Source organism: Bubalus kerabau, chromosome X (genome assembly GCF_029407905.1).
Source record: "Bubalus kerabau isolate K-KA32 ecotype Philippines breed swamp buffalo chromosome X, PCC_UOA_SB_1v2, whole genome shotgun sequence".
Taxonomy (NCBI): domain Eukaryota; kingdom Metazoa; phylum Chordata; class Mammalia; order Artiodactyla; family Bovidae; genus Bubalus; species Bubalus kerabau.
Window position 1 is genome coordinate 154813352 of NC_073647.1, and position 27242 is coordinate 154840593.

Here is a 27242-nt window from a genome sequence, read left to right on the forward strand (position 1 = left end):
ATTTTCTTGAACTAGTTAATTGATTTATTACCATTTTCTCCATTTCTTTTTGTGGAACTTTTATTTGGATATTAACCTGCTTTCTTTATGATTTCCTTAGATTATCTTTGAATATTTCTGTTAAGCTTTTTTCTTTCTGCTGTCATGTTTTTAATTTCAAGTGCTGTTTTTAATTTTTTGAATATTCTATTTTCAGTAGCATCCCATTATTTTATCTTTACAAATAGCATTTTTTTAATCTCTTTTTGATGCTTTCCTTGATGACTATATTAAAAATTTGATCCCTCACTCTTACGTCATTATCTGTCTTCTCAGTAGTATATAAGCTTCATGAAGATAGAGCTTTTTTCCTGTGTTTTTTTCTACTGATATATTTCCAGCACCTTAAACAGTGCCTGGCACACAGTAAATGTTTCAATATTTCTGGAATAAACTGAATGATCATTCTGATGATGTTAATAACATTAAATTTTTTTCTCATATAGAGCTAATCTGTTTCATTGAGGTCAGTTGTTTTCTATTTTTGTTGTTCTAGCTTAGGTTAGAAAATTTGGGGCAGATATCTGGCAGTACTTCATCATCTGCTTATATTTAAGAATGGGGTCTAAAAAGCTGATGGAATACATGAGTAAATGGTTGGGACTTGGCGTGTGTGGGCTTCATGGTAGAATGATTCTGGCTGGACCATCTTGTTGGTTTCTCTTGATGTTGACACCTAGATTTCCATCCTGGCTGGTCCAATTCCCCAGAGCACAATCTCCTAGTCTTTGGGTACAATAGTCTGGAAGCAAACAGGCTGGAAGTGTCTCAACATCCAGAGTACTACATTTGCTGTTGTCAATATGGCCCCTGGGCCTTGTGTCCTCCCTGGAGAAGAAAATACTTCTAGCCTTTTTCTGGAGTGAGAGACAGGATGAAACTGTGCAGAATGTATGAGAAGAATCTCAGGATCTAACTGCTCCTAAATGTATGAGAAGAATCTCAGGATCTAACTGCTCCTAAACTCTATTTCAGTCAGCTTTTTTTAAATATGGGAATGGAACATAATTGTATAGTTCTTTCTAATGTTAGTTCAAGCAAATATTTGTATTCTGAGTTATCCAGGTGAATTAAAGGCAGAACACAACCACTAACAGGCAGAAGGGACCACAGGAACAGGGATCCTGAAGCCCAAAGTGGCATGAGGTGTAGCTGGAACTAGATTGTCAAGGGTCTTGTTGAGATACACCTTTCTTCTGAAGGGTGGGAAATAGGATCCACTATCAGTTAACTTTGTTTACTTTTTACTACTTTCCTTATTTTACCCCTACTTGAAGAGTTTGCTGTCACTAGTTCTTGAGAACCGGGGGCTTCTATGGTCCAGATTGGTTACTGTCTGCCTTCTCTACTGCTCATTCATCTATCAGTCATCTATCCTTTTTCCCAATTACAAATGTCAACAATTTAAACAAAAAACATTAACAGTTCTTGTCACTATTCTGTTGATGAGGTAATAGTGAGATTAATTGCAAATATTTAAACTACTATCTTTACTCAAAGGTCATATTTATAGGACATTGAACACAACATTAGGACAGCAGAAATGAGGAATCCTACACATTTTCAAGCCAAGATTTCAGTCCACAGTAGCCCGGGTTGATGGTGCCTTTAGGTTTCTAGCAGGAGTAATAGCGGAGGAACGCATTTTCCTCTCAGGCCCTGAAGTTTTCCTATAGGTAATTTTCCAAGGAATATGCATTCAGAGTTAAAGGTTGCCAAGCACTCAAAGAAATGGAACACAATGAGGAGAGAGCCAGCAGAAGCAACAAAAAAGTGTAAAATACCAATCCCTTAGTTTTTGGAATTATCAGACATAGACTAAGTAATATGTTTAGTATATTTAAAGAAAAAGAAATGAAGAAAATGAGTAAGTAGCCAATCAATTATAAGAATGAAAAAGGCATTTTGAAAAAAAGACCAAATAGAACTCCTAGAAATGAAAAATATAGTAATTTAAATAAAATCAAAGACTGGCTTATTAGATCACTAAGTACAGTTGAAGAGTTGAAGAGGGAACTGGTTAATTGGACAGCAAGTTTTAGAAAATTATCCAGAATACCACACAGTTAGACAAAGAGCTTCAGAAGGAGAGGTGAAAGAAAGTAGTGCAAAGACTGAAAAGTCATTTAACATTTCCCAAAGTTACTGGGATGCCACATAGTTCAGAAATTCTCACAATGCTTAGCAACTTATGAAAGAAAAGCAAGATGAAGAAATACATGTGCAGGTATAAGGTACGTTTGGTACTGCAGAATACCCAAAACAGTGGATCTTAAAAGCAACCAGACAGAGAACAGCCTACCTACTGAAAAACATGATTCCATTGACATCTGACTTCTCAACAGCAATAATGGAGGCCAGAAGACAGGGAAATGTTATTTTCAGTGTTGTGGGGGGAAAATAGCTGTCGATCTAGAATTCCATACTCAGTGAAATCATCTTTCAAGAATGAGGGCAAAATAGTTTTTAGTTAAGTTGACTAAGCTTCCTACTAATAGACACTCAATAAAGGAAATTCTAAAGGATGAACTTCAGAAAGAAGTTACTATTATAAAAGAAGTTGTAATGGAAATTGGGGAAATTTAAAAACTGAATGGTATCACATATCAAAACCTATGGGAGTATATTAAAGAGATACTTGGAAGAAAGCTGTAATGCTAGATGCTTATGTTAGAAGAAAAGCTGAAAAATAATGAGCCAAGCAACCAGTTTAAGCTAGAAAAAGAACAATAGGATAAGCCCAAAGAAAGTAAATGGAAGGAGATGAGCAGACACAAATTGAACGGAAAGCAAGCATATAATCCAGAGACACAAAAAGTTCAAAGTTGGCTTTTTGAAAAGAGAATTAAACTTGACAAATGTCAGGTGAGATTGATGAAGGAAAACTACAGTGATGACACAAACAGTATATAGGAATGGAAAAAGATTTCCTTTGCAGAGATTAAGATGATAAGGGGGGGTTTGAACACCTTTATGGCAATAAATGTGAAAATTTATTAGGCGAAATGAATAACTGTCTAAAAAATACCATTTATCAAAAATGACTTTAAGAATTAGAAAGTCTGAATAATCCTATAACATTTAAAGAAGTAAAATCATTTAAAATCTTGTTTCAATGAAACCTGAGGCCCAGATGGTTCTGATGTCATGTTTTAACTGATATTCAGCAACAGCAACAATTTTTGATCTCATATACCCTATTCCAGAGTATAGACAAAGGGATCACTCTCTAGCCAAATCAAACACACCAGAGGACCATATGAGAAAGGAAATTCACTTGTTAGTCTAACTCATGAATATAGTTACAAAAATCCTCAACAAGTATTAGCCAACTCAGCATAGCAGATAGAAAAACCTGACAAAGTTGGGATTATCCTAGGGGTGTATGAGTGTCTTAAGACATTCATAGTGTAATTTATCATATTAGCAAATCATAAGGAAAAATCATAGCATTATCTCAACAGATGGAGATGTGGATTTGATTCAATATTCAGTAATGAATTATCATAAAAAGTCTCAAAATAGATGGGAATTTTTGTAATCTATTAAGGGAATGCAAAAAAGCAAAATGGCTGTCTGAGGAGGCCTTACAAATAGCTGTGAAAACAAGGGAAACAAAAGCAAAGGACAAAAGGAAAGATATACCCATTTGAATGCAGAGTTCCAAAGAATAGCAAGGAGAGATAAGAGAGCCTTCCTCAGCAATCAATGCAAAGAAATAGAGGAAAACAATAGAATGGGAAAGCCTAGAGATCTCTTCAAGAAAATTAGAAATACCAAGGGAACATTTCATGCAAAGATGGGCTCTATAAAGGACAGAAGTGGTCGGGACCTAACAGAAGCAGAAGATATTAAGAAGAGGTGGCAAGAATACACAGAAGAACTGCACAAAAAAGATCTTCACAACCCAGATAATCACAATGGTGTGATCACTCACCTAGAGCCAGACAACCTGGAATGCAAAGTCAAGTGGGCCTTAGGAAGCATCACTACGAACAAAGCTAGTGGAGGTGATGGAATTCCAGTTGAGCTATTTCAAATCCTGAAAGATGATGCTGTGAAAGTGCTGCACTCAATATGCCATCAAATTTGGAAAACACAGCAGTAGCCACAGGACTGGAAAAGGTCAGTTTTCATTCCAATCCCTAAGAAAGACAATGCCAAAGAATGCTCAAACTACCACACAATTGCACTCATCTCACACGCTAGTTAAGTGATGCTTAAAATTCTCCAAGCAGGGTTCATCAGTATGTGAACCATGAACTTCCAGATGTTCAAGCTGGTTTTAGAAAAGGCAGAGGAACCAGAGATCAAATTGCCAACATCCGCTGGATCATCAAAAAAGCAAGAGAGTTCCAGAAAAACATCTATTTCTGCTTTATTGACAATGCCAAAGCCTTTGACTGTGTGAATCGCCACAAACTGTGGAAAACTCTGAAAGAGATGGGAATACCAGACCACCTGACCTGCTTCTTGGGAAACCTGTTTGCAGGTCAGGAAGCAAGAGTTAGAACTGCACATGAAACAACAGACTGGTTCCAAATAGGAAAAGGAGTACGTCAAGGCTGTATTTTGTCACCCTGCTTATTTAACTTCCATGAAGAGTACATCATGAGAAACGCTGGACTGGAAGAAGCACAAACTGAAATCAAGATTGCCGGGAGAAATATCACTAACCTCAGACATGCAGATAACACCACCCTTATGGCAGAAAGTGAAGAACTAAAGATCCTCTTGATGAAAGTGCAAGAGGAGAGTGAAAAAGTTGACTTAAAGCTCAATATTCAGAAAACTAAGATCATGGCATCTGGTTCCATCACTTCATGGCAAATAGATGGGGAAATAGTGGACTCAGTGGCTGACTTTATTTTTCTGGGCTCCAAAAATCACTGCAGATGGTGACTGCAGCCACGAAATTAAAAGACACTTACTCCTTGGAAGGAAAGTTATGACCAACCTAGGCAGCATATTAAAAAGCAGAGACATCTGTTTGTCAACAAAGGTCCATCTAGTCAAGTCTATGGTTTTTCCAGTGGTCATGTATGGATGTGAGAGTTGGACTATAAAGAAAGCTGAGTGCCAAAGAATTGATGCTTTTGAAGTGTGGTGTTGGAGAAGACTCTTGAGAGTCCCTTGGACTACAAGGAGATCCAACCAGTCCATCCTAAGGAGATCAGTCCTGGGTGTTCATTGGAAGGACTGATGTTGAAGCTGAAACTCCAATACTTTGGCCACCTGATGCGAAGAGCTGACTCATTTGCAAAGACCCTGATGCTGGGAAAGATTGAGGGCAGGAGGAGAAGGGGACAACAGAGTGTGAGATGGTTGGATGGCATCACCGACTCAATGGGCATGGATTTGAGTGGACTCCGGGAGTTGGTGATGGACAGGGAGGCCTGGCGTGCTGCGGTTCATGAGGTCGCAAAGAGTTGGACATGACTGAGCAACTGAACTGAACTGAAAACAAACATACAGCAAATGCCATGCTTCATAGTGAAATAATGTATGCGTTACCCTTGAGATCATGTTGCTGTTGTTCAGTCACTAAATCATGTCTGATTCTTTGCAACCCCATGGACTGCAGCACTCCAGACTCCCTGTCCTTCACAGTCTCCCAGAGTTTGCTCAAGCTCATGTCCTTTGAGTTGGTGATGTTATGTAACCATCTCATCCTCTGCCATCCCCTTCTCTTTTTGCTTTCAGTCTTTCCCAGCATCAGGGCTTTTTCTAAAGAGTCGGCACTTTGCAACAGGTGTCCAAAGTATTGGGGCTTTGGCTTCAGCATCAGTCCTTCCAGTAAATATTCAGGATTGATTTCCTTTAGGATTGACTGGTTTGATCTCCTTGTTGTGCAAGGAACACTTAAGAGTCTTCTTCAGAACCACAGTTTGAAAGCATCAATTCTTTGGAGCTCAGCCTTCTTTATGGTCCAGCTCTCATATCCCTATATGACTACTAGAAAAACCATAGATTTGACTATAGGGACCCTTGTTTATATTTGTTAATATTTATGATATAATTTTATCCAAAAGTATATTCAGAAGCACACCTTAATATCATTTATAAAAATAGGGCATTTGTTTTTGAAAAATTAAATAATAATAAAAATGAAATTAATTAGACATGAATCTAGAGGCAGATTCTTTTTTCTAGTAACTTGCAGGGCTGTCAGCAGGGACGTGAGTCACATGACTCACCTGGTTTGTTTCCTGTCTCTCAGGAATCACTGTCTTTTGTTGCCTGATTTCCTAGTGTCAAAGAAACTTTATTTTATATAAAAAAACTATATATTTGTTTTTGGCTTTTTCAAAAAGGAGGGTAAATCTGGCTTCAGTTACTCCATCTTGACTGGAATCAGAACTCATTTAATTAAATGTCTGATCATTTCTTAGTCCTGTTTTGTTAATGAAGGGTTGGTTTAACATAGACTTCATTCTGGTGAAAGGCCTTTCCTTTAAAGGCAAGCATAGATTTTGTGTTTATTTTTGTTTTTTTGTTTTATTTTTTAAAATAACTGGTATTTAAAGGCCCAGACTTTGAGGACCCATAGAGTGGGGGCCCTGAGGTAGATAATTCCTGAGACTTTTGTCATTTTCTCTTGCTACATGGTTTGTTTCTGAAGGCTCTTCATGGTCTCACCATTTCTGGAGTTTTGACTTACTGATGTGTTTAATAAATTTTAATGAAAGACAGATTGAGAGAAATCGCTGATGGGCCCACATGGTTGTACTGTATTCATGCACTGGCTCAGGAGGAAAATCTCTATGAAATTACTCTGAGTTACCTTTGTGGAAAGCCCTGAACTCCATATTCTAGCTTGTCTGATCTAGCTGGATCAAATCAAGAGTGATTTGCAAAAACTTTTATGTTCTTGGCACATTGCTGTGATTTATTTTTAAGGCATAGAAAGTTGTCCAAATATTAGCACACATATTACAGATTTGGAAGTAAACTGCCTATAGTTATATAGAGCATGGTATGCTTTTCGAAGAAGTTTGTAAAGAATGTGGTTTTACTTGACCAGTGTGTGATAATAAACTCATTTCTTGCATGTGATCATGAGCCTAATTTATAATTCAATAGCAGATGTTTGTTTTCATTGTGAAGTTACAACTCAGACATTCTTGGCATAACTCCAGTTTTCTCTATATCTCATAAAATTTTTTAAAAAGTTAGAATGAAACTTTCTTTCAGAATATGCTTCAAATGGGGCCAGATTATTTTAGAAACAGGTTTAATTATCAGAAATTGAGATCTTTGAAGAATCCCTAAATATCATTTTCATCCATCATTTTCAGCCTCCCCTACTGCTGTCAGACCCACTGACTTACAGGGCAGCAGCACTGCCTTATTAGGGTTCTGGCTCCCAACTCAAGCTAATGAGCAGTGTAATGGCTGAGAGCTTGTGAGAAATAGGCGAGAAGCCAAAGGGCCTAGAGTATTTGAAACTAAATAATTAATATTGGAATAATGAGGGATTGACTGTCCATCCTGTTCTACATCCCGGCCTTTTTGATCAAACGGTGTCATTTCCTTACTGTTTTACATTATCTTAATTACAACAGCTTATATAAATATTTGGACTTTGAATAGGATGGAAGTGAAAAAGGGATTGGAATAGCATGTGGTCTTTTTTTTTTTAATTTAGCCCATAGATTTTAAAAGTTTAAACAAGTTAAATGCAATAGCTCTTCCTGTTTTACAAGTGAAAGAGGGCTTCCCCCAGCGCCCCCACCGGTGGTCCTTAACAGTGTGTTTTTCTTTTCAGCTTCAAAGTCAGGATTGTTACCTCCACCACCTGCGCTCCCTCCAAGACCTTGTCCGTCACAGGTAGGAGACAGCATTGAGTTTTGTATACTGTCTTTCCGTAGGGAGTTGTCCTCCCACTGTGCTTCCTTTGCACAGGTTGATCACCACCGAACTGGCCAGTCAGGTTTCCAACATGATGTCTGGACTGGACTGGGAGAGCAGAGCATGGCTGAATTTCTTCCTATCCAGCCAGCCCCCAGCCTCAGATGGAAGAGATAGTTTCCTTAAGCAAATGTGTGAAACAGTTCAGTCTTGGCTATGGAGGGTTGCATGTGGTTTTTCACACACAGAGGAGCAGAAGGGGTGCCTCTCTGTGGCTAGGGAACATGTATATTCTGTGCAGTATATGTACATTGAGCACCTATATTTTCCTTGCTGTTTTAGGAGTGGTATTCTGCATAAACTAAAAATAAATGGTCATCAGCATGGGTTTAGTGCTGTGGTTTGGGTTCACAGTGCTTTTTTTAGGATGGTATTTTCCTTTGGGACAATAAGCTGATCTAGCAGGAGTGGAAGAGTATGTCACCTGAATCTGTTTCATTTGTGAATGAATTCTGCCTTTTTGACATGTGCTACTATGTCTTTATTCATCACTTTTTGTAGAGTTGAAAATGAGAAGCAAGCAGCAAATCCATAGAGTGTGGTAAAGGGTGCTACAGATCCTTCCTTTCATTAATTGCTGCTGAAGAAACTATCTTTAAGGACCCTCTAACAACTTTTGGCAGAAAATGTTGACAAATGTCTCTGTACACAGTCTCATTTTCTACCTCATTGCTCTGGACAGTTCAGAGCATACCTTTCCATATGGTGCATCTTAGGACTCGCTGAGTGGCTGAAACCACTTTTAACATTGATTTGTCCTTCTCTTAGAGAATTAGATGGTCTTTAGTGTCCGCTCAACCTCAGGATGCAAATACCATGAGACATTGGCTCCATCCTTCAGTTTTTAGGGTAATTAAAAGCCCTATTCCTCCTGACCCACATATAAACAAGTGAGAACTTATTTTTCCAATAGTCCAGCATTAGCTTTATGAGAGGTTGGTTAACCAACAAGTGTTTATTGAATTTCCACTATTTATCTCCTGCTAAGCTTTAGTTCAGGGGCTTCCCAGGTGGCACAGTGGTAAAGAGTCTGCCTGTCAATGCAGGAGACACAAGAGATGCCAGTTTGACCTCTAGGTTGTAAAGATCCCCTGGAGTAGGAAATGGCAACCCACTCAGGTATTCTTGTCTGGAAAATCCCACAGACAGAGGAGCCTGATGGGATATAGTCCACGGGGTCACAAAGAGTTGGACATGACCGAGTATGTGTACATTACTACCAAAAGCTTTAGTTCCATCCTTGTCCTTCTTTGGCTATGATTTCTACTTATTTAAATTATTCAGTTTAGTCACTCAGTCATGTCTGACTCTTTGCAACCCCATGGACTGTAGCATGCCAGGCCTCCCTGTCCATCACCAAATCCCGGAGCTTGCTCAAAATCATGTCCATTGAGTCGGTGATACCATCCAACCATCTCATCCTCTGTTGTCATCTTCTCCTCCTGCCTTCAATTTTCCCCAACATTAGGGTCTTTTCAAGTGAATCAGTTCTTTGCATCAGGTGGCCAAAGTACCGGAGTTTCAGCTTTAGCATCATTCCTTCCAAAGAACACCCAGGACTGATCTCCTTTAGAATGGACTGGTTGGATCTCCTTGCAGTCCAAGGGACTCTCAAGAGTCTTCTCCAACACTACAGTTCAAAAGCATCAATTCTTCAGTGCTCAGCTTTCTTTATAGTCCAACCCTTACATCCATACAAGTCTACTGGACAAACCATAGCTTTGATTAGACAGACCTTTGTTGGCAAAGTAATGTCTCTGCTTTTCAATATGTTGTCTAGGTTGGTTATAGCTTTTCTTCCAAGGAGCGTCTTTTAATTTCATGGCTGCAGTCACCATCTGCAGTGATTTTGGAGCCCCCAAAAATAAAGTCTGTCACTGTTTCCATGGTTTCCCCATCTATTTGCATGAAGTGATGGGACTGGATGCTATGATCTTAGTTTTTTTAATGTTGAGTTTTAAGCTAACTTTTTCACTCTCCTCTTTCACTTTCATCAAGAGGGTCTTTAGTTCTTCTTCACTTTCTGCCATAAGGGTGGTGTCATCTGCATATCTGAGGTTATTGTTATTTCTCCCAGCAATCTTGATTCCAGCTTGTGCTTCATCCAGTCCAGCATTTCTCATGATGTACTCTGCATATAAGTTAAATAAGCAGGGTGACAATATATAGCCTTGACGTACTCCTTTCCCTATTTGGAACCAGACTGTTGTTCCATGTCCGTTTCTAACTGTTGCTTCCTGACCTGCGTACAGATTTCTCAGGAGGCAGGTCAGGTGGTCTGGTATTCCCTTCTCTTTCAGAATTTTCCAGTTTGTTGTGATCCACACAGTCAAAGGCTTTGGCATAGTCAATAAAGCAGAAGTAGGTGTTTTTCTGGAACTCTCTTGCTTTTGTGATGATCCAACAGATGTTGGAAATTTGATCTCTCATTCCTCTGCCTTTTCTATATCCAACTTGAACATCTGGAAGTTCACGGTTCATGTACTGTTGAAGCCTGGCTTGGAGAATTTTGAGCATTGCTTTGCTAGCGTGAGAGATGAGTGCAATTGTGTGGTAGTTTGAACATTCTTTGGCATTGCCTTTCTTGGGGATTGGAATGAAAACTGACCTTTTCCAGTTCTGTGGCCACTGCTGTGTTTTCTATATTTGCTGGCATATTGAGTGCAGCACTTTCACAGCATCATCTTTCAGGATTTGAAATAGCTCAACTGGAATTCCATCAGCTCCACCAGCTTTGTTCATAGTGATGCTTCCTAAGGCCCACTTGACTTTGCATTCCAGGTTGTCTGCCTCTAGGTGAGTGATCACACCATCCTGGTTATCTGGGTCATGAAGATCTTTTTTGTACAGTTCTTCTGTGTATTCTTACCACGTCTTCTTAATATCCTCTCCTTCTGTTAGGTCCATACCATTTCTGTCCTTTATAGAGCCCATCTTTGCATGAAATGTTCCCTTGGTGTGTCTAATTTTCTTGAAGAGCTCTCTGCTGCTGCTGCTGCTGCTGCTGCTAAGTTGCTTCAGTTGTGTCCGACTCTGTGCGATCCCATAGATGGCAGCCCACCAGGCTCCCCCGTCCCTGGGATTCTCCAGGCAAGAAGTTGGGCTTGACATCCCAGCAGGAACACAGGACCGTGGCCACAGTCCTGGGCTGCTGGAGCGCGGGATTTAAATTACTGTGTTTATTGGGCATCTGCAATACAGCACGAATTTGTGCTAAGTTCTTTCTCGGTTTTCTTTTTTTTTTTCGCCATGGTGTGCAGGATGTGGTATCTTGTTTCCCCAACCAGGGATCGAGCCCAGGCCCCCTGCATTGGAAGCACCTCCTTGGAAGCCCCTTAAGTGCTTTCAGTATATTAGTTAATCTTCACAAAAACCCTGATATAGGTACAGATATTTTGTTGTTATTGTTCAGTTGCAAAGTCGTGTCTGACTCTTTGTAACCCCATGGACTGCAGCATGCCAGCCTCTCCTATCCTTCACTATCTTCTGGAATTTGCTCAGATTCACGTCCATTGAGTTGGTTATGCCGTCAGTCTCATCCTCTGCCGCCCCCTTCTATTAACCTTTTAGAAAAGCAGATGAGGAAATTGAACCATACAGGGGTTAAGCAAGTCACCCATGGTGACATAGTTGGTAAACAGTAGAGCCAAAGTCCGCTTCCTGAAGGTCTCTCCCCCTTCCTGTAGTTGCAGTCAAAGTATCTGTGTGCGTGGCAAGACAGGGATCCATTGCACTGGCAATTGAGACTTTCACCACATACCCCTAGAAGGACCTAGATGAGCTGACTCCTGATTTGCACCAACAGTAAAACTGTCACAACAGAATTAGTGGACATTCCGGAGGTGCTTATCTACCAGCTACTGGTTTCCGAATGGGGCTTGGGAGTCACCTGGATGAATGCATGAAAGACTTGTCTGAAAAGGCTTTTGTGACCAACCTCCTTATGTTTCTCCTGCTGCGCAAGTGACAGTAGTTACTTCCTGGTTGTGAACTGTGCTTCTGTTATCAGCAGTTCTTATCTGAGCTACTCAATGTGGGTTTCCTACTTGCTCTGGGGCTTGGTGACTGAGGAGCTGATGGGGGTCTGGGAAGGCTCAAGTCACTGTTAATGAAGGAGACTGCTTCTTTGTCTACCAAATTTCCCATCACATTGTAAACAGTGAGCCCAGCGCTCAGCCCAAGCCTCCAGCTCAGCTGCCTAAGTATGGAGATTTCAGACTCCAGAAACAGGTGTGTAAGAAAAGCAGGCAGAAAAACCCTTCACCACTTCCCTCCCCCATGCTCCCCTCACCCACTGTATGTGGGACACTAGAGGAAGTCTTGGGTGATTGGTACATGATGGTGCGTTGTCTTTGTGCCATGCCAAATTCCTAATATTGGCCCTAGGAGTAAATTACCTAACCACCTGTATGGGGCACCTATATGTTTCAATCTTTCCCAAACTACTTTTGATAAAGTAGCCTCCTAGGAATAGAGCTCTGTGGTAAGATGAATTTGCTGCCTCTGTACCTGCTCTGGGAGATTCACAGGGTGCACAAGCCCATTAAAGGCTTTGAAGCTCTGCAGTAAAGAAACCTGGTCAATTTTGTTAAAGCTGGCAGTTTTCTAGCTTGTGTGACCATTCATCCCTTTATGAAATACCTGTTAATATCCTAAGGACTTAGTGGTTAGGACACATTATTATACACCAGCCTTAAGGTGTTGGTAAGAACATTTCCAGACATCTTTAATCTGTCACCTCATCTCTGTATTATGTGATTAAAGTTAAATTTTTATATCTTATGCCAATAGCTTTCCTTGAAAGAGATGAGAATGAAAACAAGAGTTTATCACACATTAGCTTGGGATTGTAGTGTTTTTTTGTTTGCTGTGTTTTCTTCATTTCTCCTTCTTCTTTCATGAGGTTATTTTTACCACTTCACAACAATTTATTACAGAGAACTTAAGTACTTGGAGTTATTCTTTTTCTCTGGTAAAAAAAAATGTTTCTTGGTGTGTATCGACAATCAAGCTTACTTTGGGAAAAAAAAAAATATATATATATATATACTTAACTACAGAGACTTCTTTTATGGGGCTTAAAACTGTAGTCCTTGGGGGAGAAACCAAGAAGCCTGATATAATTAAAATAATTATATTTATTAGTAGATTTGAAAAGAGATTAAGTTTAAAAGTTTTTGAATTATTTTTGGATTTAACATTTTCATATTATTTAACTTGATAAATGGCCAAGACTAGACTATAATAAATGAGAAGGGACTTCCCTGGTGGCCCAGTGGCTAAGACTCTGTGTTCCCAAAGCAGGGGGCCCCAAGTTCAGTCCCTGGTCAGGGAACTAGATCCCACATGCTACAACTAGGATCTGGTGCAGCCAAATAATTAAAAAAAAAAAAAAAGAAACTAACGCCCCCCAAAAGATGAATAAATAAATGAGAAAACATTTTATTTCTCCAAAAAGTATGCTGTTTAAAAAATGATTTGGCCAATCAGTGATGCACTATCAGGTTTTAAGTATGTAAGAGAGTTTGTATATTGCAGATATGTGCACAAAGATAGATAGATAGATAGAGAAGACCTTAGATAGATAGATCATTCCTATGTATACCAAAAGTCCATCTCTATTTTTATCAAGTGAGAGATATGAGGTGTAGATTTTCAGCATAAAATGCAGTCTAGCTGACCCATGTTTAGACCAGACATCACCATGATATGAACATCTGGATTAAGTTATCCAGATGGGGCCCTGGAGTTAGGAGAATGAATAAATTCAAAGAAACCGATCTTATTTCTCATACTATATGGAAAACTGAAAGTGAAGTCGCTAAGTCGTGTCCGACTCTTTGTGACCCCATGGACTGTAGCCTACCATGCTCCGCCGTCCATGAGATTTTCCAGGCAAGAGTACTGGAGTGGTTTGCCATTTCCTTCTCCAGAGGATCTTCCCGACCCAGGGATTGAACCCGTGTCTCCTGCATTGTAGGCAGACGCTTTACCATCTGAGCCACCATAGGTAAGATCAAGAAGGGCCAAGTAGTATATAAAGAATCAAATGTTTTGGTTCTATGTTTTCCTGTGGACAGGCCAGAGAGCAGGGTGTGGTATTTTGGCTCAGGCTAGAAGCCAGAGGTAACACTTTAAAAAAAAAAAAAAAAGACTGATTCATAGTGTAAATGGTAAAAAAGCAATCAGAAGTTCTATATGGAGCAGTATTAAAATGAGAGTTAGTTAAATTTATTAGTTCATTGTTTGCATAAAAAGTGAGTAAAATGCCATCAACAGGGTTGGTACTTGTCTTGTAGGTCTCTTTTCTGTTCAGGGCCTGTATGGTACTTCAATAGCCAAATCTCTTTAATAGTGTTGATCTCATGCCAGATTTCTTTTTTTTTAATTTATTTATTTTAATTGGAGGCTAATTACTTTACAGTATTGTATTAGTTTTGCCATACATCAACATGAATCTGCCATGGGTGCACATGTGCTCCCCATCCTGAACCCCCCTCCCACCTCCCTCCCCATACCATCCCTCTGGGTCATCCCAGTACACCAGCCCCAAGCATCCTGTATCATGCATTGAATCTGGACTTCTCATGCCAGATTTCTTATGATAATTGTGATAGAACCACAGCTTCAGTGTAATTATGTTTAATAAAGAGAAGATTTTTTTTTTTTGGTCCAAAGGATAATCTTTTCAGTTTTATATTAGCACCACATTTGATGAATTGGGGCTCCATCTAGACTCATGTGCTCTGAATTTTCCTACTTATATCACTAATTTCTTACCTTTTAATGGCAAGTGCTCTTTGCAAGCAATGAGGTGAGCACTACAATAGCACTGTGGGATGAATCACTATGGAAGAAGCCTTTTAGCAGTACTTCTAAGCTCTGAGAAACCAGGAGGGCTTCATGGAAGTGCTGAAGTTACCAGTTAAATTGAGTTTTACAGAAACGAGAGAACTTTTCTTTTCAATGGCTGAAGAATTCAGAGCATTACTATAGAGAAAAAGCAAATGCAAAGAAACAAGCTTAAGAGAAGTCCCTGCATGTTGGTGGAACTGCCCACAATTTGGAAAGCCTTGTAGATTTTAGGTGAGAGAGATTTTGTGTTTGAATGTGGCAGTAAAGAGCAGCTAGCCTGCTCAATTGAGACCTAGTGGTGCCAGAGCTGTGAGAGAGGGACCTCCTGACCCTAGAGTTCTGTCTGGGGAGCAGCCCCTGAGGGCACAGCACAGGGTATAACACAGCCCAGCGGAGCTTATCTTTGCAGGCATCACCATCATCTGAGACGGGGGAGGAGTTCAACCTACTGAGGCCTGGGCCCCATCCCCAGAACCTATAGTGTGGGGTGAGGCCTGAGCACTGGGAGTTTATAGAAGTTCCCCAGGTAATTCTGAAAGTGCAGTCAGGATTGAGAAGCACTGAACTAAGCTGAGAGGAAGGAATGTTCAAAGAAGAAGTTGAGAATATAGGGGATTTGTCAATGATCTGCCCTGACTTCTTAAAGGGTATGGTGGGAGGCTTTCTCAAGTTGGGGGGATTGGAGGCATGAAGTCCAGCTAGGATACATCCAGGCCCTGTGGGGACAGGAATCCCAATTGCAGTGAATGGCCTAGGGGTCTCGGGCTTCTACTGATGATTGATTTTAGCAGGGTCAGAGGATGTGATGGAAGGTCTTGCTGGAAGAACTAGTTGCTGTGTGCCTCTGGTCATGTGTGTACTGTTGTGAAGAAGTAGCATTGAACACAGATGGCCTTGAAAAGAAATCATAGTCCATTCAGCTAATTTGTCATCTAACTTTGTCCTCTGGCTAGGATCAGGTCTCTAAGGCAATACTGAACCCACTGGGAATATGCTGGGCATGATACTTTACTTCAAAGCCAAATTTCTTAGATACAACTTAATATAAAATACTCTCTTCATTTCATTTGGAAGGAAAGACTGAAGTTCACTTAAACTCAAATGGTAGTTTGTAGGCCCTGAAGTTCTGAAATATTTGATACTCCATGCTTTTTAAAAAGATAAATACATTGTTTTTATAAATTAATATCTTATCATTTCAAGTATGCTTTTCACAAATTAATATATAGCTGATAATACAAAATAGTAAGTTCTCCTGGGAGAAATTAAGAGTTTTAGATCTCTCTCTTTTTTGACATTACTACTGATTATGTAAGTGTCTTAAAGTGTTATGTAGTACGTTTTTAGAATGTAAATTTGATTAAAGTATAGCATACATACTGAATCTGTTTAAAATGCATGTTAAATACATTTTTAGGAGAGTAAAATGAAGTATCTCATTGGTAGCTTTCAAATATCTATAGGAAAACAGCAAGAAACATTGTGTGTAAACAATATAGAAATGTCACAGCTTCTAAAATTTTGTGCCTTTATTCTTTATCAAATTAAAACTCAGAAGGCATATATCACATATCATGAGATCTTTTACAATATATTCACATGATCTCACGTAATGTACATTAGTCACCACATCACCTCAATATATTGGTTATGTAGACGAATCATGTTTGTAAGCTTTCCAAGGTATATACAACATCCTGATTTTTACTCATCAAAATATAAATTTAGTATATGCCAAGAGATAGTCTTCTATGTATTTATGTATTGGAAACTCAGTAATTATTTGAAGAGAATTTGCAGGCATTTTTCTTCCAAATTATTACTCTCTTCTGTCCTACAGTGCATGCTGAAGATTAGCTGAAAATCACAATATGTTAGTGAGTGTTTTAGTGATTACAGAAAGAAGATCTAGGCCCAGGATTTATCTTTATTTGCAATGATAAAAGAACATAATGAAAGCTATACAACATTATACAAATGTGTCTGTCTGTGGTCTTATCCTTAGCCCTGCTATTGTGTAGCTCTATGGCTTTGTGGGAAGTAAGCAAATTCGACTGACAGACCTACTATCTCTTCTAGGAAATGAGAAGATTAGTCTAGATAGATCCTCTTAGTTCTTAAGGTGTCAGATTATATGTTGTATTCCTCTGTCCAAAGAAAATTTTGTTGAAAATATAGATGAAACATCAGAAAACATAACTGAGTACAAGATGGCTTGGACTAATCTTTCCCTGCTTCCCTCCCACTTCCCTCTAAGTACAACTAAAAACTCTAGGCATAATATGGCAGAAAGAGGATTTTAAAAGATGTGAAGAGGAAAGCAAGCCGGCTAGGGCCTCAGGACTTGAGGAACAGCATAGTAGTGAGTTCCTTGAGTTTTAAAAAAATCTTTCACATATCCTGGACTGGGCACAGGAAAAGCCTGCGACCCAGAACCACTGACCGATGCAAACAGAAAGAAAATGTACTATCTAGCCAGAGGACTGGGAAAGAGGTAGCTAAGCTGGTTATAAACTTTTTTTGACATAAGGCAGTGGCACCCCACTCCAGTACTTTTGCCTGGAAAATCCCATGGACAGAGGAGCCTGGTAGGCTGCAGTCCATGGGGTTGCTAAGAGTCAGACACGACTGAGCAACTTCCCTTTCACTTTTCACTTTCATGCATTGGAGAAGGAAATAGCAACCCACTCCAGTGTTCTTGCCTGGAGAATCCCAGGGACGGAAAGCCTGGTGGGCTGCCATCTATGGGGTCGCACAGAGTCGGACACAACTGAAGCGACTTAGCAGCAGCAGCAACTCTACCCCAGTCAAACACCATGGTTGCTTCTCCCTCCAGTGTCAGCAGAGACCTACTGGGGAGGTCTTGCCCCTTATGTGGTAGCAGTAGACATCCCAGAGTGGTGCTTTCTTAGCCAGCAGAGATGGCTTCAGCAGAGACTAAAGGGGGAATCTAGTCTCTTAACTGTGACTAATGGTAGCAGGTAGCCTGGGGAGGCATGTTACACCCTCCCAGATGGTGTCACTGGAGACTGAAACATTCCCAGGTAAGAAAATCCGAAGAGTTTGTCACTAGTAGACTTGCCCTATAAAAAATGCTAAACAGTGTTCTCCAGGCTGAAATGAAAGGATATTAAACAGTACCTTGAGGCTATAAAAAGAAATTAAGAAAGGTATAGGTAGTTACATAGGTAAATACAAAAGTCAGTAAATAATTTAAAATCTGTGTTAATGGGCACACATGTATAAAAATGTTGGTTGTGAGATAAGTAATATAGGGTGACAGCAGAGCTATACAGGACCAGAGGTATGTGTACTATTGATACTAAGTTGGTATTAATTCAAACTTGTTATAAAGTTAATATGTTAACGGTAATTCCGAGGGTAACTACTAAGGAAAAACCTAAAAAATGGTATACTACCAAAAATCAGTTAATCACAAAAGAAGACAGTAATGGAGGGTTGAGAACAAAACAGATACAAGACATAGAAAACAAACAGCAAATGGAAGAAGTAAATATTTCCTTTTAGTAATTGCTTTAAATTATATAGATTAAAGTCTCCAATTAAAAGGCAGAGATTGAATTGATTAAAAAATTATTCAAATATGTGCTGTCTACAGTAGACTTCACTTTAGATCCAGTGATACAAACAGATTGAAAGTGAAAGGATGGAAAAAGATATAACATACAAATAGTAACCAAAAGAGAGCTGGCATATATATGTTAATACCAGACCACATATACTTAAAGACAAAAATTGTTACAGGAGGCATAGAATGACATTATGTATTGATAAAAGAGTCAGTGCATTAATATGTTAAAAATTATAAACCTATACACACCTAACAACAGAGCTTCAAAATATATGAAGCATAACCAACAGAATTGAAGGGAATAATAACCAATTCTACAATAATAGAGACTTTAATACATCGCTTTCATCAATGGATTGACAACTAGGCAGAAGACAAATGAGGAAATAGAGGCCCAACAGACCTCTATAGAACCCTCTACTCAATGATAGCCTATACATTTTCCCTCAAGTGCACATGTGACATTCTCTAGGATAGACAGTATGTTAGGCCACAAAACAAGTCTCAACACATTTTAAAAAACTGAAATCATATAGAGTATCTTCTCTGACCACAGTGAAATGAAACTAGAATTCAATAAAAAGCAAAACTGGAAGATTCAGTAATGTGGAAATTAGATGACATATCCTTACAGAAAACAATGGATCTTAAGGGATACACAAAACAACTAGATGTAAATTAAGATAGCAAAAAACATTAATCATGAGGGGAGGACAGTACAAATGCAGGGTTGTTAAATTAAGAGATCAGCAATTTAAAACAATCATGTATATATTATTTGTATGATATTTATAGCATATTTTATATATTGCTATATAAAAACTTCATGGTAACCACAAATCAAAAATCAGTATTAGATGTACACACAAAAAAGAAAAAGGAATCCAAACATAATGCTGAAGATAGTCATCAAATCACAAGAGAACAAAAGAAGAAGAAAGGAACTAAAAAGTCTAAAAAAAAACACCCCAAATAGTTAACAAAATATACTTTCTACAGGACACTCACTGTAGAGCTAAACACACACACACACACACACACACACACACACACTGAAAGTGAGAGGATGGAACAAGATATTTCATGTAAATGAAAATGACAAGAAAGCAGGAGCATTTACACTCATATCAGACAAAATAGACTTTAAAACAAAGGCTATAACAGAAACCAAAGAAGGGCATTATATGACAAAGGAATCAGTACAAGAAAGGATATTACAGTTGTAATATATATGTACACAATACAGGAGCACCTAAATATATAAAGGAAATATTACCAGATATACACAGAGAAATTGCCAATAATACAATAATAGTACGAGACCTTACACCCCCGCATACATCAATGGATAGATAATGCAAAAAATTAGTAAGGTAACAGTGGTCTTAAATGACACAGTAGACCAATGGACTTAATAAATATTAAGGACATTTCATCTAAAAAGAGCAGAATATATATTCTTTTCAAGTGCACATGGAATGTTCTCCAGGATAGACCACAAGCTAGGCCACAAAGGAAGTCTCAACAATTTTAAGAGGATAGAAATTATGTGAAGCATTTTTTCCAACCACAATGGTATGAAAGGGAAATCAATTACAGAAAAAAACAGGACAAGCAAAAACACATGGAGAGTAAATAACATGCTAGTAAAAAACCAATAGGTCAATGACGAGATCAAAGAGTAAAAGAGAAAATACTTCAAGACAAGTAAAAATAGAAACACAACTTTCTAAAATCTGTGGGATGCAGCAAAAGCAGTTCCATAAGGAAAGTTATAGGGATACATGCCTTCCTTAAGACCTAAACAATCTAAAGGAGTTAGAAAAAGACCAAACATATTCCAAAGTCAGCAGAAGGAAATCATAAAGATCATAGAGGAAATAAATAGACCAAAAAAAGTAACATACCCCACATTAGAAAATAGGAAACCAAGAGTTGTTCTTTGAAAAGATAAACAAAATTATAAGCCTTTAGCCAGGCTTATCAAGAAGAAAAGAGAGAGAACCCAAATGAACACAATAAGATATGAAGGAGGAGAAATAACAACCAGTTTCACAGAAATTCAAAAAATAGTAAGAGAATGCTACAGATAGTTATATGCCAACAAATTGGGCATCCTAGAAGAAATGGACAAGTTTCTAGAAACAAAAAACTTGCCAAAACTGAATCAGGAAGAAACAGACAATTTGAACAGGCCTATCACTAATAGTGAAATTGAGTTTGTAATTAAAAAACAAAAGCTCCCAGCAAACGAAAGTCCTGGATCAGCAGCTTCAAAGGGAAATTCTTCCAAATGTAGGAGGAGCTACTAGTTATCTTCAAACTATTCCAAAAATTTTAAGAGGACAGAACACTCCTAAATTCATTCTACGAGGCCACCATTACCCTGTTACCAAAACCAGAGAAAGACATTGCCAAAAAAAGCCACAGAGCAACATCTTTGATGAATGTAGATGCAAAAATCTCAATAAAATATTACTAAACTCAATCCAGCAATATATAAAAAGAATCATACACCACGATCAACTGGGGTGTATTCTAGGATGCAAAGATGTTTTAGTATTCACAAATCAATGTGATATACACCATTTTAACAAAAGGAAGGATCATGATCACATAATCATCTCAATAGATGCACAAAAAGCCTTTGACAAAATTCAGTATCAATTCATGATTGAAAAAACTGTCATCAAAGTTGGTGTAGAAGGACTATATCTCAATGTAATAAAGGCTCTTTATGACAAACCCACAGCTAGCATCATCCTTAGCTTAGAAAGCTAAAAGGATTTCCTCTAAAGATAAGGAACAAGACAAGGAAACCCACTCTTGTCACTTCTGTTTAACATAGTATTGGAAGTCCTGACAACAGCAATCAGAGAAGAAAAAGAAATAAAAAGCACCCAAATTGGAAGGGAAGAAGTAAAACTATTTGCAGATGACCTGACAGTATACATAGAAAACCCTAAAGTCTCCACCTCAAAACTATTAGAACTAATTAATGAATTCAGTAAACTTGCAGGATACAAGATTAATATACAGAAATCTATTTGTTTTCTATACACTAATAATGAACTATTGGAAAGTGAAAGTAGTAAAAAAAAATTTGCATCAAAAAGAACAACATACCTAGGAATAAACTTCAGGTGAAAGACTTATACTCTGAAAACTAAAACATTGATGAAAGAAATTGAAGATGATACAATGAATTGGAAAGATATCCCATGTTCATATATTGTTAGAATTAATATTGTTAAAATATCTATACTACCCAAAGCAATCTACAGATTTAATGCAATTCCTATCAGAATTCACATGATATTTTTCATAGAACTAGAATAAATAATCCTGAAATTCACATGGAACCACAGAAGACCTCGAATTGTTAAAGCAATCTTGAGGGAAAAATAAAAAAAGAATAAAGTTGGAGGTTTTTCTCATAGAAACTCATGCACCCTGAGTGCAAAGCCACAGTAATCAGAATAGCATGGTACTGACACAGAAAAGGACACATAGATCAATAGAACAGAGAGCCCAGAACCTATGCATGTATGGTCAGTTAATCTATGACAAAGGAGGCAAGAATATACAATGGAGAAAAGATAATCTCTAAAGTAAATAGTGTTGTAAAAACTGGATAGCTACATGTAAAAGAATGAAATTAGAACATTTTCTCATACCATATACAAAAATAAGCTTAAAATGGTTTAGTAATCTACCTGTAAGAACTGAAACCATAAAACTAGAATAGTCCTTGACATAAGTAAGAGCAATATATTTTTTAATCTGTTTCCTAAGACAAAAGAAATAAAAGCAAAAATATACAAAAGGGACCAAGTTAAAGTTAAAAGCTTTTGCACAGCAAAGAAAATAATCAGCAAAACAAAAGACAACCTAGTTAACGGGAAAAAATAATTTGCAAATTATATGACCAACAAGGGACTGATATCCAGGATAAATAAATACCCATACAACTTGATATTTTAATAAAAGCAACCTTATTAGAAGATGGGTAGAAAACTTGAATAGACATTTTTCCAAAGAAGATATCAGATGGTCAACAGGCACATGAAGAGATGGTCAGTGTTGCTAATTATTGGAGAAATACAATCAAAACCATGATGAAACATCACCTCACACCTGTCAGAATGGCTGTCATCAAAATGACCACAAATAGCAAATGTTGACGAGGATGTGGAGGAAAGGCAACTCTTGTACATTGTCAATAGAAGTGTAAATTGGTGCAGTTACTTTGAAAAATAGTATGGAGGTTTTTTTCTCAAAAAAGTAAAAATAGAACTCTATAATCCAACAATTCCACTTTTGAGTATACATCTAAAAAAAAAAAATGAAAAAACTAATTCAAAAAGATATATTCACTCCAGTATTCACGGCAGCATTATTTATAAGATATGAAAGCAACCTAAGGATCCATCAATAGAGTAATGGTTAAAGAAGTGGTGTGAGTGTATATACATACACACATATGTACATACACACATAAATACATACACACACACAGGAATATTACTCAGCCATAAAAAAGAATGAAATTCTACCATTTATAGCAATGTGAGTGGACTTAAGAGAATATTATGCTTAGTGAAGTAAGTCAGACAAATACTGTGTTATCACTTATGTGTGGGATCTGCAAGGCAAACGAATGTATATAGTAAAACAGAAATAGACTCACAGTTAAAGAAAACTAGTGGATACCACAGGGAGAGGGAAGTAAAGAGGTACAAGATAGGCATATCGGATTAATAGGTATAAACTACTATGTATAAAATAGATTAGCAACAAGGGTTAGGATTAAATACAGCACAGGAAATTATAGCCATTATTTTAAGGTAATAACCTTAAATGAAGTATAGTTTATAAAAATGCTGAATCACTATGCTGTACACCTTAAACTAATATAATATTGTAAATCAACTATACTTCAATTAAAAAAAAGAGAAACTAGCTGAACCCAACGCTAGCAGAAGGAAAGACATAATGAGTGGAGATAAATAGAGAATAGGAAAACAAGCGAGAAATCATTGAAATCATAAGTCGGGTTTCTGAGAAGATCAGCAAAATGGATAAACCTTTAGCTTTACTGACCAAGAATGTAATTAATCTTGTGTTGTCCTCTAGTTAAAATAAAAGGCTGTATTTTAAATTAAAATAGGTTATGATAAATGTATCTTTCATTATAGATCACACTGTTTTGAATTTATCAAGGCTGAAGATTCAAGTAGATTATTCTGCTTTGTGTAAGACCTTATTTCTTGTATTGACTTTGCCAGTACATTTTACTCTATGATACATAGTTGTAGAATTGTTTCATAGTTTACTCAGAAAGTTAATTGTAATCCTAGGTTGGTATACCATGAAGAAGCAGTTGTTGTTTAGATAGAATTTTGAGAGTTCTGAAAGTCCTCTTATAAGGATTTATTAAAGAGATTTGAAAAGTAGTATTTTCAAACAGTTGACTCTGCATGAGAAACTCAAAAAGCAAAGGAAATGGCTATAGTGAGAAGTTCAAGGAGAAGAGGGAGTGACAAAATATTGAGCTTGGAATAGAGGAGGAAAGGTTAATTATAATTCCCTCCTTTTTAAAGGACCACTCAAAGTGTGCCATCTTTCAACAAATGCCATTAGAATTTTCCCCAAGAACTAGTTCAAAAGAAAGAAAAAATTGTATATGACATTTATTTTAGTATTAAATAAAAATTAAAACAGTACAGACAACACAGATGTTGGAGAAGGAGGGTCTGGTTAAGAGTATTGTATGTGTATCTACCTAATAGAATATTAGACAGCCATTAGAATGACTACATGGAGAATAGTAGAAAATACCTGAATATAGAAAATTGATTGTACCACATAAAAGTATTTAGTAGACTTTTGATAATAAGGTGTTCTCTCTGAAGGTGATTCTGAAGGTGTTGGCCGTTACGCTGTGGTCAGAGTTTGAATTCCTTTCCCATTGTTGCTGACCAATGTTGTCTTCTCATTGGGCCACTGAAGTTAATTCCTCAGTGAATTCCCACTAACTCTTTTTATTAATCTAAAAGGGTCACTTAAGTAATTAATTTATAATTTAGCTATCTCATCTTAGTAAAGTAATGCTCAAAATTCTGTGAGCCAGGCTTCAGCAATACACGAACCATGAACTTCCAGATGTTCAAGCTGGTTTTAGAAAAGGCAGAGGAGCCAGAGATCAAATTGCCAACATCCACTGGATCGTTGAAAAAGCAAGAGAGTTCCAGAAAAACATCTGTTTCTGCTTTATTGACTATGCCAAAGCCTTTGACTGTGTGGATCACAAGAAACTGTGGAAAAATCTGAAAGAGATGGGCATACCAGACCACCTGACCTGCCTCTTGAGAAATGTATATGCAGGTCAGGAAGCAAGAGTTAGAACTGGACATGGAACAACAGACTGGTTCCAAATAGGAAAAGGAGTACGTCAAGGCTGTATATTGTCACCCTGCTTATTTAACTTCTATGCAGAGTACATCATGAGAAATGCTGGGCTGGAAGAAGCAGAAGCTGGAATCAAGATTGCTGGGAGAAATATCAATCACCTCAGATATGCAGATGACACCACCCTTATGGCAGAAAGTGAAGAGGAACTAAAAAGCCTCTTGATGAAAGTGAAAGTGGAGAGTGAAAAAGTTGGCTTAAAGCTCAACATTCAGAAAACGAAGATCATGGCATCTGGTCCCATCACTTCATGGCAAATAGATGGGGAAACAGTGGCTGAATTTATTTTTGAGGGCTCGAAAATCACTGCAGATGGTGATTGCAGCCATGAAATTAAAAGACGCTTACTCCTTGGAAGGAAAGTTATGACCAACCTAGATAGCATATTCAAAAGCAGAGACATTACTTTGTCAACAAAGGTCCGTCTAGTCAAGGCTATGGTTTTTCCTGTGGTCATGTATGGATGTGAGAGTTGGACTGTGAAGAAAGCTGAGTGCCGAAGAATTGATGCTTTTGAACTGTGGTGTTGGAGAAGACTCTTGAGAGTCCCTTGGACTGCAAGGAGATCCAACCAGTCCATTCTAAAGAAGATCAGTCCTGGGTGATCATTGGAAGGACTGATGGTAAAGCTGAAACTCCAGTACTTTGGCCACCTCATGCAAAGAGTTGACTCATTGGAAAAGACTCTGATGCTGGGAGGGATTGGGAGCAGGAGGAAAAGGGGATGCCAGAGGATGAGATGGCTGGATGGCATCACCGACTTGATGAACATGAGTTTGACTGAACTCTTGGAGCTGGTGATGGACAGGGAGGCCTGGCATGCTGCAACTCATGGGGTCGCAAAGAGTCGGACACGACTGAGGGACTGAACTGAACTGATCTCATCTTATGATAACTTGTTTATATAACTACTTTCTCTATTTTGAGGAGACTCTGTGTGAGTAGTAGGTATATGAATTTGAATATCCTTGAATGTCTCTATATGTTTCAATCATAAATGTCACGTGTTTACTGTTTACCATTTGGAAGTAGACTCCTAAGTAATTGGTAGGAGTTTAAACAGCTGTTTTGGTGGGGAAATTAGGCAGTTTTTCTTACAAAGATTTGCTCTTTAAACTAAAGATTGATCGAGAGAAAGGAAAAAAGTGTTACGAGAAGCAAAATAAAGTCAAAGCTCTATCAGAATAAAATGGCCTTTGGAAGCTACTTTTAAGAGACCATGCTCTCAGAACTTGTGCTGAAGCATATAATATTGCATAATCATAAAGTTATGATAACTCTAGCAACTTTGAGGCTCAAAGAAACCCTTTAGTGAAATACATCATCTAATAGTTTTTTAAATCCATCTATGTTCTCTGAATAGTAGACTCTTATTGCCCATTCTCTTAAGTGGTTATTTTGCTGCATGTAGAATTCTAGGTTGAAGGTTATTTTCCCTCAGCATTTTGAATGTATTACCTTCTTCTTGTCTGGCATTTACTTTTGTTGCTGCTGAGTATTCTGTGAATCTATGTTGTGTTCCTTTGGAGTGACTATATTTTCTCTTTGGTGGCTTTTAAAATTTTATTTTCAGTGTTCTGTTGCAACTTCACTGTGATGGGTCTAGGTATAGACTTAAACTTATTTATTCTAGATGATGATTGGTGTGTACTTTCCATCTGGAAAATCATGTCTTTAATTTTAGAGCACTCTCAGTCATGTCTCTACAGGTTCTTATTCCTTACTTATTTCTTCTATTTTCTTCTGAAATTCATTAGGTATGTTTCTATGTCTGTCAACACATCTTTTATTTCTAGTCATGGCTTTTCATCTTTTTATGTCATGATCTCTCTGGGTTGGCTGTGGATGAAATCTTTGACTTCCAAACTTATAACTCTTTTTGAGTAACTGTATATGATTCCAGGTTTTATAGTCCATTCTTTTTTATGTCAGTCAGTTCTTGTTTTGCTTTTCCCAATTTGTTTCATAGTTCTCAGTTCCTTTTTGAGATGTATTCCCTACTTTTAACTTTGTGGGTTCTAAATGAAATTATTTTAAAGTTACTTATTTTCAACTTGTTCTGTCTTCATTTTTGTCAGAAGTAAATTCTTAGAGCTGTGTTTTTTCCTTTCATTTTTTATTTTGAAATTTGCTTAACAGTTTTATTTGAAATTGGAGTTTAAATTTCATTCTCATTTCTCCGAGCTCCTCCATTTCTAGCAGTTCAGTGGTGTCTCTGCCAACCATACCCCACAGCCCTGCACCCATGGGCCTCTAGTCTAGGGCTAGTTCTTTTTCTTAAGGTTCAGCACTTCCTTCCAGTACAGATGTCAGGGATTGTGCAGATGATACCAGATGGTGGCTGGTCTCAAGACTGGGCTACGATGTTGTATCT

The 27242-nt window shown here is 37.8% G+C and overlaps 1 protein-coding gene across 2 annotated transcripts in view; it reads left to right on the plus strand.

Moving 5' to 3' along the window:
• REPS2 (RALBP1 associated Eps domain containing 2) overlaps nt 1-27242 on the plus strand; it is a 238115-nt gene that overhangs the window by 168894 nt on the left and 41979 nt on the right. For both annotated transcript variants that reach the window (XM_055563083.1, XM_055563084.1), the window contains exon 14: nt 7808-7869. In XM_055563083.1, coding sequence (XP_055419058.1) covers nt 7808-7869 — 62 coding nt within the window. The remainder of the gene's footprint in view (nt 1-7807; nt 7870-27242) is intronic.